The 13,069-nt window shown below is 35.5% G+C and overlaps 1 protein-coding gene and 1 long non-coding RNA gene across 7 annotated transcripts in view; one reads left to right on the top strand and one right to left on the bottom strand.

Moving 5' to 3' along the window:
* UBR5 (ubiquitin protein ligase E3 component n-recognin 5) overlaps positions 1-11,163 on the top strand; it is a 136,874-nt gene extending 125,711 nt beyond the window's left edge. For 4 of the 6 annotated variants that reach the window (XM_078072160.1, XM_078072161.1, XM_078072162.1 and 1 more), the window contains exons 52-59: positions 297-357; positions 2,569-2,744; positions 2,962-3,046; positions 4,283-4,438; positions 4,976-5,089; positions 6,077-6,221; positions 7,452-7,537; positions 10,557-11,163. In XM_078072160.1, the coding sequence (XP_077928286.1) occupies positions 297-357; positions 2,569-2,744; positions 2,962-3,046; positions 4,283-4,438; positions 4,976-5,089; positions 6,077-6,221; positions 7,452-7,537; positions 10,557-10,769 (1,036 nt within the window). In that variant the 3' untranslated portion in view covers positions 10,770-11,163. Of the gene's footprint in view, positions 1-296; positions 358-2,568; positions 2,745-2,961; positions 3,047-4,282; positions 4,439-4,975; positions 5,090-6,076; positions 6,222-7,451; positions 7,538-10,556 lie in introns of those variants that run through there. The other 2 variants (XR_013447754.1, XR_013447755.1) reach the window with 2 other exon arrangements.
* LOC144381829 (uncharacterized) overlaps positions 1-13,069 on the bottom strand; it is a 67,757-nt gene that overhangs the window by 11,987 nt on the left and 42,701 nt on the right. The gene's annotated exons all lie outside the window — the stretch shown is intronic.

Genomic DNA, 13,069 nt, shown 5'->3' on the forward strand with positions numbered 1-13,069 from the left:
GCTCCCTATGAGCTTGAGCTTCAGTACCCCTATGAAGACTGCATTATTTTGTCTTAAATCAGGTAGCCCTTAGCTCATTATCTTGAATCACACATGTAGCATCTAATGTTTTTTTGTGTATATAATACTGACTTCTCTGTTCTATAATTGCACTGACTAGTAAGTGTCCTGGATATTTTTTAAAACCTTTAATAAATGTATTTATAAATCTTTATAAATTCAAATGCATGTTTCTCTACTCTAAATTCTAGAAGTCTCAATTATCTGGAATGTGAAAGGCTTTTGGTTTGTTTTAGGGAAAATGGAGCTGATAGTATCCTGGATCTTGGATTATTAGACTCCTCAGAAAAGGTACAGGTAAGAGGTGTTTTGTACATATGCTAATAAGCACTTGGAACTCCAACTTAGCACAGCTTGAATTAAGCTTTAACTTAGAGATGTCATGAATTTCTTGGGGCTTGTTCCTCAAGGAAGAAGTGAGTTGCAAAGATGCAGAGAAAATGAGACATGTGGAGGAGCAGTGAGGAAGGCTTTTTTAGTTCCCCGAGAACTTCAGTGCCAGCCATGGTGGAGCAAACCCAGCATAATCTTATCTCTTCCACTGATTACAACTAAAAACTGAAAAAAACGTGAAAAGGAACTGCCTGAGGATTCTGAAAGGTAGACAGTAGCACCCAGATTATAGAGGGAGGTCAAAACGATAAAACAGCTGGTATGGCATTATTTCAGGTGGAGAGTAAAGCTGATCTCTTTTACTCCCGTCTTAGTTGGAAGATAGAAAAGGCTTTGAGAACTAAACTGTAATTATTAAACCATTGCCCAGGTCCCAGACTATCCATGGTGCATATATGCAGGGCAGACCCAAAAAGTATAATAAAAGGCTTTGAAAATTTGTTATCGGAAACATTGCACACAGACGGTGATATTTCCAACCTGAATCTAACCAGGTTGTCTACTAAACGCCCAAAACATCAACATTCTCCCTATCATTTTAACAAGACCCAGAGTTTCACAACTTAATATTCAGACAGCCAGGATATCCTCCAAAATTACTCAACGTACAAAGAACCAGAAAAGACCCATCAGTTCTCCTGGCAAAAGAACCAGTAGATGCTAAGTTCAAGATGACCTACTTGTTGGAATTATCAAAGACTTCATCTCCTATTATATGAGATGGGGGTATCTTTATCTGATAGAATATGAGATAAAGTTAAGCACTAGTGAACTGAAAGAGGTTCACAGCAGAGAAATATAAACTTTAAAAGTGCAACGTCTAGGGATGCTGGGTGGCTCAGTCGGGTAAGCATCTGCCTTGGCTCAGGTCATGATGCCAGAGTCCTGGGGTCAAGTCCCACATTGGGCTCCCTGCTCAGCAGGGAGCCTGCTTCTCCCTCTCTCCCCCCCCCCACTTGTGCTCTCTCTCTCAAATAAAATCTTAAAAAAGTACGTCTAAAAAAAATTCAGTAGATAGGTCAATAGCAGAATGAAGATGATAGGAAAGTGTCAGTTTGAAGATAGAAATTATCTACTCTGAAGAACAGAGAGAAGATTTTGAACAAAAGAACAATTTCAGGAATCTGTGGGACCATAATGAAAGATCAAACATCCATGTCATTGAAGTACCCAGAAGAAAAGGAGAGACTACTACGTGAAAATACTTGAAGAAATAGCAGCTGAGAGCCTCCCAAATTTGGTACAAGATCTAGATTTAAAGATTCAGTGAGCCCTAAATAGGATAAAGGGAAAGAAAACTATGTTTTATATATAATTGAATTGCTGTAAAACTAAGCAGTCAAAGAATAGTGCCTTACATATAGAGAAACGCTGATTTGAAAGACAGTGGATTTCTCATCAGAATGGTACGGCCCAGAAGACAGTGGTTCATCATTCATATATCTAGTAAAAACATCTTTAAGGAATTAGGGTGAAAGAAGCTACCAGTTTCATTAGTGATTTTAAATGGACAGAGAAAGATTTAATAGGCATGAGCTTTATTTTTTTTCTTTTTAAGATTTATTTTTTATTTGACACAGAGAGCGAGCACAAGCGGGGGAGCAGCAGAGGGAGAGGGAGGAGAAGGATCCCCACAGAGCAGGGAGCCCAATAGTGGGGCTCGATCCCAGGACTCTGGGATCATGCTCTTAGCTGAAGATAGTCGCTCAACCAACTGAACCATCCAGGCACCCCGGCATGAGCTTTGTATTATCACAGTTCTAAAAGGATGACTTAAAGAGTGTATTTACATTTAAATATAAATGTTGCTTTACCTACCTGACTTCACTTTGAGTGATTTTAGACAACTAGTTCATATGTTTTGTTTTTAAAACCAATCTTGGGGCGCACCTGGGTGGCTCGGTCAGTAAAGTGTCCAGCTCTTGATTTCGGCTCAGGTCATGGTCTCAGGGTCCTGAGATTGAGCCCAGCATCAGGCTCCACGCTCAGTGCAGAATCTGCTTGTTCCTGACCCTCCCTACTCCCCTTGCATGCATGCATGCTTTCTCTCAAATAAATAAAAGCTTAAAAAAAATAAAATCAATCTTGGGACTTAATCTGATATTCTATTACTAGGAAAACCGAAAGCGTCATGGCTCTAGTCGAAGTGTTGTAGATATGGATTTAGATGATACAGACGATGGTGATGATAATGCCCCTTTGTTTTACCAACCTGGAAAAAGAGGATTTTATACTCCAAGGCCTGGCAAAAACACAGAAGCAAGGTTGAATTGTTTCAGAAACATTGGCAGGTAAAATAACGCTAATCTTATATTTGAATTTTTAAAAAAATTCAGTTTGAGAAAAAACATTAGTTTTTAAAATGTGTATGTTCTTCATACGGATTAGAAATGAGGCTGTAGAAAATTTCTCAAAATACTGTGTGTATATTATGTATGTATGTGTGGGGTTATATGTGTTTTAGAATTATTTTCAAATTTAAATATATTTCCCTGTTTTTATTTTTAGGATTCTTGGACTATGTCTGTTACAGAATGAACTATGTCCTATTACATTGAATAGACATGTAATTAAAGTGTTGCTTGGTAGGAAAGTAAGTGATTTTAATGAACCTAACTGCTTTTACAATTGCAAAAATTTCCTTTTATAGCCATTATAAATCATTTTCAAACATTTAATGACATGGGAAAAAAAATCTCAATACATGGAGGAGATAGCCTGGCAGAGTGGGTGACACTGGTGGGTTTGGGGGTGTCTCACAGACCTGGATCTCGATGCAGACAAATCCCCTCACACCTATGGCATATTTTCCCATTTGCAAAATGGTAAAACTGTAGTGCCTGGTAAGTGCTTAATAGATTTTAACTATTACTATTTGTTCAAACAGGTGGTAGTGGAAGTAGAAGTAGTATTTTATTGAAAAGAGTGTTGTTGGCTTCAAAAATATATGTAAGATGTACAGGAGGGAGAGGGGACAAAAGAATGTGAGAAAATACCACGTAGCATGCTTGATATTTATCTCTGGGTGATAGAATTAGCTTAATTTCTTTATGCGCTTTGATAGTCTGACTGCCTGCACATTCTTTTTATATGGGGGGGACCACATCCTTTAAAATTAATGTATAATACTAATTATGCAGCTTTTGATTTAAAACACAACTGTCAGTGTTCCTAAAGGTATTATAACGAAATTACTTGACACAAAACAATGAAATATTTTAGTCTTTTCCAGCAATGTATAATATATATGTGTGTGTACATATGTATGCATGTACACATATAATGATGTAAACTCTGACCCTCTTGAATTCTTAAAGTATTCCAGCTAAAATGTTCTTGTGCAAAGAAGAACTGGATTTAAAGCATAGCAACAGCTCAGAAATGTTGATGCATTGCCTTTTTAACAAGGTTTATGGGAAAGATGGAATCAAATAGACTCAAGTTTAACCCAATGATATGATCTTGAATAAGTTACTGAATTTCTTCGAGCATCAGATTCATCATCTAGAATAATCTATATTTTATGATTATAATCAAGACTAAATAGGATGTATACTAAGGACCAGCTGCTCAGCATAATCACTGTTTAATAATTAGTGTAGGTTTTTGCAAATAAATTATTTTGGAACTTAAACTCCTCCACTTACTGGCTTTAAATTTTTTTCAAAATATATATTACACTTACTATATTTTGAAAGTTAAATAATTATCAGAGCCAAAGATTAACATTTTACCTCTTCAGATCAATTATATTTAGTGGGATATTATTCTTTATATCTTCAAATTAGATAAAATTCAGTAAAGATGTCTCATATGATTACTTTCTTAGGTCAATTGGCATGATTTTGCTTTTTTTGACCCTGTGATGTATGAGAGTTTACGGCAACTTATCCTCGCTTCTCAGAGTTCAGATGCTGATGCTGTTTTCTCTGCAATGGATTTGGCATTTGCAATTGACTTGTGTAAAGAAGAGGGTGGAGGACAGGTAAAGCAAATATGTAATTTTCTGGTTCTGGCAAGAGAATTTGGTTAGTCTGTTTTGCTTATCTTATATAGAAATAATTTAGATGGGGAAAGAACAAGAGACACAAACATACAGAGAAAAAACAGTAGATATCTGGACAGGCACAGAGAGAGAGAGATGGAGAGTTAATGAGACAGACTGAAAGGTAGAAGAGTTTTTTGTACTTTTTTTGCATCTCTTAGATACTTTCAGATACAGAATTCTCTTTAATTTTTTTTAATTTTAGAGACAGTGGGGGTTGGGCAGAGGGAGAGGGAGAGAGAAACTCTAAGTAGACTCTGCACTTAGCGCAGAGCCCTACACACGGCTCGATCTCACTACCCTGAGATCATGACCTGAGCTGAAACCAAAAGTTGGACGCGTAACCAACTGCACCACCCAGAGGCCCCCAGAATTGTCTTTGGATTTTAGAATTTTAGGAAATTGTTTTATGAACTGTGGACTTACTACTGCTTTGACAAAATTGCTTTTAAATTGCAAGGCTAAATTTTTTTACAGGTTGAACTTATTCCTAATGGTGTAAATATACCAGTGACTCCCCAGAACGTGTATGAGTATGTGCGGAAGTACGCAGAACACAGAATGTTGGTAGTTGCGGAGCAGCCATTACACGTGAGTACTTTTTCAAAAGTGTTCTTTGATCTTTTTTTTTTTTTTTTTTAAAGATTTTATTTATTTATTAGAGAGAGAATGAGAGACAGCACGAGAGGGAAGAGGGTCAGAGGGAGAAGCAGACCCCCTGCTGAGCAGGGAGCCCGATGCGGGACTCGATCCCAGGACTCCAGGATCATGACCTGAGCCGAAGGCAGTCGCTTAACCAACTGAGCCACCCAGGCGCCCAGTGTTCTTTGATCTGATGAGGCTCTTTGTATCTTCCTGTGTGGTAAACTAGTTCAGAGTATATTCAGCTTGCCTATCAAAGGTTAAAACTTTTAAACCAAATTAAATTATGTACAGTGTAAATTATACCTGACTCCAGTCCAAGCGCTCTCTTTTCAGTAAAACTATGTGGAAAAACTATGTAATCATCAAAAAGTCAATTTGGTGAGTAAAAGTTTGGAAAGGATTCTTGTGGAACTGAAATGACTACTGTTTTGGGGTCCTACTACCACCCACGTCTAGGTGACGGACCAGAAGGGACTCCAAGGCAATTATAGTCATGGTTTATTATAGCAAAAGGACTCACAGCAAGGGAGAAATTTCTCAGTAAGCTTCTAGATTTCAGATTTGTGGGGTTTTTTTGTCATTATGATACCTTTCATAGGATGTGACAGGATAGCATGTTTGACACATTGAAGCATTTTTATTTAATGACTAGCCTGTTAACATAATTAAAGTATGTTCAGTTAAATCCTGCTGTATGACAATACCATTTCACTTCCGAACCCGTAGCCTATTCATGATGCCTTCCCCACCGACCCCCGCCTCTTTTGAATCTATTCAATTCAAAATACAGAACTTAATTTCTTTCTTTCTGGTTTAAAATGAGAACTAGTATTCTTAGTCTGCTAAAATTAGATACTGGGCTTTAACAATAATGCTACATGGAAAATAAAGTACTGAGACTAATAAAAAGGTAATTTTTAAAATATTCTGTAGGCAATGAGGAAAGGTCTACTGGATGTGCTTCCAAAAAATTCATTAGAGGATTTAACAGCAGAAGATTTTAGGCTTTTGGTAAATGGCTGTGGTGAAGTTAATGTGCAGATGTTGATCAGTTTCACCTCTTTCAATGATGAATCAGGTATGAAATTTTTTGAATGTTTATGGAATAAACTAGATAGATACATTTACGGGGCTTAGAAATGCTGTGTTACCCAGGTGTTTAAAAAGTTTTTTGTCTACATTTTTAAGATATGATTGAACTATGATGGCTTAGCATTAGGTTATTCTTAATTCTTTAATTTTTCTAGGTTTTAAAGAATACATGGTTTAGTATAAATACAAGTAAAAATTCTTCGTGGTGAGCAACTACATAAAAGGATTTTTATATACTAAGAAAAAATAATCCATGTGACAATTCTGTTGGCCTTTCCCAATTCGTTTCTCTTAAGACTCTCTAATTGAAGAATTTATATGGTGTTTGCTTTGTAGAACTGGACCCAAAGCTCACTTACAAAGGTGTAACAACACACAAACACATGGAGAATCTAGAAAGAATAACAAGAGGTAGTGACAGTCCTCCTAGAATAACATATACCTTCAGGGCCTGATTTGCAGCAACTCTGTTTTCAAAGTCCCCTAAGCCTAAGAATAGGGTTTTTGCTGTGGCTGTGTAATAGAACACTGGAAGCGCCAAGAAATGAGTCCACGTGTAGTTCAAAATTACTGTGTACATGCAGGTACCATTTTTTCCCCCTTTTTCACATTTTGCAAACAGCTATTTGGATAAATTTTCTTGGTTTTTTTTCTTTGTGCTTGGCAACATATAGATTCATTGTATAATAGTTTTCAATACTTGTGAGATAAGAATTTGTCTCATTTACAAACCAAAAACCTAAGAGGAGTTTGGAGGAAAATAAATACCTAAAGCCCCTCCAAATATGATCCTCAGATAAGCAGCATCAGCATCATCTAAAAGTTGTTTAGGAATGCAGAATCTCTGTTCCTTTTCTCCCTCCCCTCAGACCTAGTAAATGAGAATCTGCATTTTAAAAAGATCCCCAAGTGATTTGTAAACTCAGTAAAATTTGTGAAGCACTGGTTTAAGTTCATGAGAAGAATCATGAATTATAGATGGCATTAGTCATGTGATTATCATTTTTGAGGCTGGTGGTTCATTTTTCTTGGTCATCTTAAGTCAGGATTGACTAATGAACTATATAGGTTTTACATTATGCAAATGGTCCTAATTTCCTATATTAGGAATTAGACCTCTGATCCTAAAATTTCAATTTTAATCTATTTTTATAAGAAGCAGTATTTTAAAATAACAACTAATATAGTATACTGGATTTATATACTTCATTCTTAGGAGAAAATGCTGAGAAGCTCTTGCAGTTCAAGCGTTGGTTCTGGTCAATAGTAGAGAAGATGAGCATGACAGAACGACAAGACCTTGTAAGTTAAAAATTTCACGAAATTTGTAGAAGATATGAAATTTTTAAATACTGTGTATGATAGCCTTTTAAGTTTGTAAACAATGGTTGGTCATTTTAATTTTGGTTAAGGAAATTATAGAAAGGTCAGAAATATAAGGCAGTTTTAGTTTTTCTACTCTGGAACTGAAAACCTGAAGTATTAATAAAGCCTGTAAGAGTAAAATGCATTTAGCTATTGATATGCTGTCCTTAGTCCCAGAAGATAATACCAGTTAATTGAGACGGGTTTCTTTTTCCCTATAGTGCTTAAATATGCTGGCTGCTCCTTTTATATATCCTTAATCCTTTTGACCAGTGGCAAGTCTTGGCAAGATTTTTGAATAGTATCTTGTTTGCTCTCTGTATACTAGGAATAGAATAGCTTGTGATATGTGGGTATCAAGTCTATGATTTTAATCTAACCTACTTATTAGAATCATAAACTAGATAATATAAACTTTAGTCATAGTGAAAAGCCTACCAAGTCAGTGGAATCTATGTCCAGCCTTGAGTATATAACCAAATTAACCAAATCAACCTGTCCATTAATCTTGAAAGGCAGTCTTCACCAGACTTTGTTTTAGAAATTTGAGGGACATTCCTTACGTGGAAAATCCTAGAGATCCTTTTTACTCATATTCCTCCTGTCGAGCCCACCTTAGTTCTCAGTAACTAAAACCAGACTACTTGTGGAATATATAAAAATGATCCAATTTCTAGAAATATCCTCCAATTTTGAGAGGGAAAATGGTTAGTTGTGTGGAAAGCAGTTTCCCCTTTACCTTCAGTTGAGTCAGTAACTTATTTTTGGGAGGGGGTTCTGCATTTAGGACTCAATTTTTACATGGTTCCAGGAGCCTTCCAATATTTCTTTCTGCACTACAATGAGACAGGTTTTTCGGTAGTCCTAGCTGTCAGTTGATTCTATTCTTGGTTTTAGCCACTCTGGGAATTTCTACTTAGGTTGTTCCCTAGGTAGATTCCAGGAATTTTGCTTGCTTCCGTGTAATTCAGCTTTCCCGATCTTGTGGATCCTAAAGTCTCTGCCAGTGCTAATACCATATCTGTCCTTTTTGGTTTCATTGTTAGGGTTCTACCACCTATATAGTCCGTTTTTTGATTCAGGTACCTTGTTTCTTTAAGAAAGGGGCCATATCAGTTCTGTAAGACATACCAGAAACAGAAATGATTGGCTATCGGGTATAAATTCTAAGGTGTTTAATGGACTATTTTTTTATCCCCTAGTTTTAATGTTCTGTTTCTAAACCAATAAATCTTCAGTTCTCACAGACCACTTAAATTTCACTGCAGTTTCTGCCTTCTACTGGAAGATAAATTTGCTAACTATTCAGTTTTTAAAATGAAAGAAAGAAGATCTCCCTTTGTAAAGGGCCTCAGAATTTCCTATAAAACGCTTTAATTTGTGAGTGTCACTCCTCTATTTGTAGGGCTTAAGCAGTATATCAAGGGGTCTTTTCCCTCTCCTCTTCTGGGAAGAATGCTTCACAGTTGTTGGTTTTATCCTGATGTGTCTGAGAAGAGCTGAAGAACATAACAGACTATTCAGAGCACACTGTTCTCCCTTGAATTATTAGTCCTGCAAATTATAGGGTATTTTGTGCTACTGGGTAAGACTACATAGTTTATTCCCCTCTTAGTCACAGTTCACTAGGAAAAGTTCTGAAGTCTTGTAGTATATTTCTCTTCTTCCAGCTTTTGGGATGTCCAGCAATGGTAGCTATCTACCCTGGCTAACCATATCCATCTTTGGAGAAACACTTTTAAGTTTGTTCTTTACTTGTAAAATGAGTGGATTGGACCAGCTTTATCTCTAGAGCATCTTTTATAAAGTTCTTTGAAGAGACACTTAACAGGGATTCTTTTTCTGCCCCCTTCTGTAGAAGTTAGAGGAGATTTCTCATAAAATCATTTTTCAGGAAAGCAGATTACAGTTGACCCCTGAACGGTGTGGGAGTTAAGGGAGCCAACCCACTATGCAGTTGAAAATCTGAGTATGACTTTTGAGTCCCCCCAAAACTTTACGGATAGCCTGCTATTGACCAGAAGCCTACCAATAACAGTCCATTACACAGATTTTGTATGGTATTATATAACTGTATTCTTAAAGTAAGCTAAAGAAAATGTTAAAATCATAAGGAGAATACATTTATAGTACTGTATGTAGTATATTTATAAAACAAATTTGCATGTGGTGGAGTGTGCAACTCTTGATCTGGGATTTTGAATTTGAGCCCCACATTGGGTGTAGAGATTACTTAAAAAAAAAAAAAAAAGAAAATCCACATGTAACTGGACTCATGTAGTTCAAACCCATGTTGTTCAAGGGTCACCTGTAGTTCATTTAGGTTTTCTAGTCACTCTGGGATATTGGATATATTTGTCTTTTTTAGTTGTGCATTTTGGAATGCATTAGGTTTAAAAAGCCTTACCTTTAAGAAATAGGAACTGGGCGCTGTAAGAATGTAATGTATGTATATATGTACAGATCAATGAGGAATGAGACAAAGTACAGAAGTTAACATTTATTTACACGATGTCACACACAATAGATGTGTAGTGAAATTCAGTGTTAATATGGCTTATTGCATGGATTTTTTGTACGTAGATACTCCCCAACACTTTATTCATGTTATCACAATATAGCACTGAAACTACTGGATTATTTTGCGGGTTAGATAAAATGCAAAACAACTTTTTTGGAGACCTTGTGCCCTATTTCCACTAAAAAAGACTTTAAAAGCCACTGGAGAGGCCCGCAGAGAAACTGAGGACCTTGAAATAGTCACTTTTCTACATACCTGACCCTTTTTTCTTTTCTGACCCTGAACCTTTTCAGTACAAGAAATAAATTTAAAACCCAGTTCAAAATAATATCCCTCTGTAGGTTTTACCATAAGAATGGGGTTCTCTGTATATATCGCCAGAATTAATGTTAATCTGTTAAAAGCCAAAATTGTAATTATTATATTCCTGTTTAGGTTTACTTTTGGACATCAAGCCCATCTTTACCAGCAAGTGAAGAAGGATTCCAGCCTATGCCCTCAATCACAATAAGACCACCAGATGACCAACATCTTCCTACTGCAAACACTTGTATTTCTCGACTTTACGTCCCACTCTATTCCTCTAAACAGATTCTCAAACAGAAGTTGCTACTCGCCATTAAGACCAAGAATTTTGGTTTTGTGTAGAGTATAAAAAGTGTGTATTGCTGTGTAATATTACTAGCTAATTTTGTAGATTTTTTTCCATTTGTCTATAAAAGTTTATGGAAGTTAATGCTGTCACACCCCCTGGTGGTACCTTAAAGAGATTAAATGCAAACATTCCTTGCTGAGTTTGTAGCTTCAAGGCCTGAGGAGCACTAGCAACATTTGACTAATGGTTTGCTAGTCGACAACTTCTGGGTCTAACCCCAGCCAAAGATGACAGCAGAACAACATAATTTACACTGTGATTTATCTTTTTGCTGAGGGGAAAAATGTAAAATGTTCTGAAAATTCACTGCTGCCTTTGTGGAAAGTGTTTCAGCAAAGGTTCTTGTATAGAGGGAATAGGGAATTTCAAAATAAAAAATTAAGTATGTTCTGTGTTTTCATTTTAACTTTTTTTATGGTGTTTGTTTAATTTGTGGTTGGCTGCAATTGTGTATCATGTATATGGAACTTGTAAAAAGTTCTGGACATTCAGATCTTAGAGATGAAATCACTTTTACCTATGAAAACCACTTTTATTGCGGTTTATTTTAGCTGCATTGAGCTCTAGGATATTAAATGATATCACTAATATTTTGCATGTAATTTGTTCATTTGAGTAAGGGCACTTTTTTGTACATATGATGGGGCCAATGCACAGTACTTTATCACAATCAACTTTTTTTTCTTTGTATCCCTATTTCAATGAGCAGTCAGTCAGGAGGTTACTGCACTTCAGTTCTAATTAGACATTTGTACTAAGGTATTTCAGTTATGTAAACTCAGCCTGGGCACTTTCTGATAACTGTAAAATGTTTTATAAGATCATGATTATTGAAGATACATTTTGGAAAATTTTAAATGTTCGTGAGCAGCTTAACTACTTTTGTATCTAGCCTTTTTTAAGTATCTTGTTACATTTACTTTTTTAAATAAAGAAATTACAGAAGAAATGTCAAGTAATATTGAAGAAACAATAGTTTTTATTTATGTAGTTGTACATTTTTAAACTAAGGGTAATACACCAACATGGTTATGTGCATAAAAATTTTTGATTTAAAGAACTGAAAGTTTATATACACATGGACTATAAGAAAGAAGAAAATCAGTCCACATTTTACAGTTAGCAGAGAATCCTGAATGGCACTGGCCAGGCCACCTTTTCTTTTTACAAATGAGGGAAGTGAAGTGTGACCCTTACTTGGCATAGGAAGTTAATTCACTTATACTTAGTAACTAAGTGACAGGTTCTTTTTTGATGACCCATTAATTATGTAGCCTAGGACCAATATCTCTAAATTCTTGTGGTTTTAGTAGCTTTATTCAATGGCATAAGGAACACTGTTTTCTCACTAAGTCTTCAAAAAGTGACTTAAACTAGTCACTTTACATATTGAAAATGAGAGAAATTCTCTGAAATCTCTACCTTTCAATTCCTTTAAGAGGACTCCTGGCCTTTGGGATATTTTTCATATTCAAAGGCGCTATGCTTTTATTATATAACTTCCTGCAGAAGACTGAACCATGTGATATTCTCAGCCCTGCTGACACAATAAATATTAAAAACTAAAATGATAGTAGTGAAACTCATTGTATTACTTAAAAGTTACACAACATGCTGTATTAGATTTGTGTAAATTAACCAAAGGTTATTTTACAAAGTGAGATACTGGTTTTTATGTCTAAATGCTATTTCTGAATAAATGAAATAGTAGTTAGATTAAGAGCTAATTATCATCAATGTGTCTGGAAGAGATAAAATTTATATATCACCTTAACTTCTGTATGCACATGATGGGATTGATAAAATATTAAATGAAAACAAACTAGATATGATTAGGACATCTGAAACCCTAATTGTGAACTTATTTTTAATAGTTACTGAAAGAATGAAAATATTTAAAATAATGCACAATGTCTTAAGTCTTCCTAAATCAAGATTTTGGTTAAAATGCTTTTAGGACTATTAAAAGCAGAGTGAGTTTTTTTTTTTTTTTTAAGTAAAGCATAAAATGGTTCTAAATGGAAAATAAAGTCATGTAAAATAAAGTTCTCTTTTGGTCTTGTTTAGTGATTAAATCTAATAGAATTGAAAACAAATTTAGGAAGAGAAGACCAAGAATGAACTTTACTGAGGGGTTTTCAAAGTTTTGCTACTTTTACCCTTCCCCCCTACCTAAACCATCTGTATCTTGACTATCCAGTATAATAATAGCTTACTGAGACAGACTTGAGGTTTTTAATAGTATATCACTATTTAATACTTGCCCCTGAATATTTCTCTTCTAAAGATGATT

This window comes from Halichoerus grypus, chromosome 5, assembly GCF_964656455.1.
Source record: "Halichoerus grypus chromosome 5, mHalGry1.hap1.1, whole genome shotgun sequence".
NCBI classification, from domain to species: Eukaryota; Metazoa; Chordata; class Mammalia; order Carnivora; family Phocidae; genus Halichoerus; species Halichoerus grypus.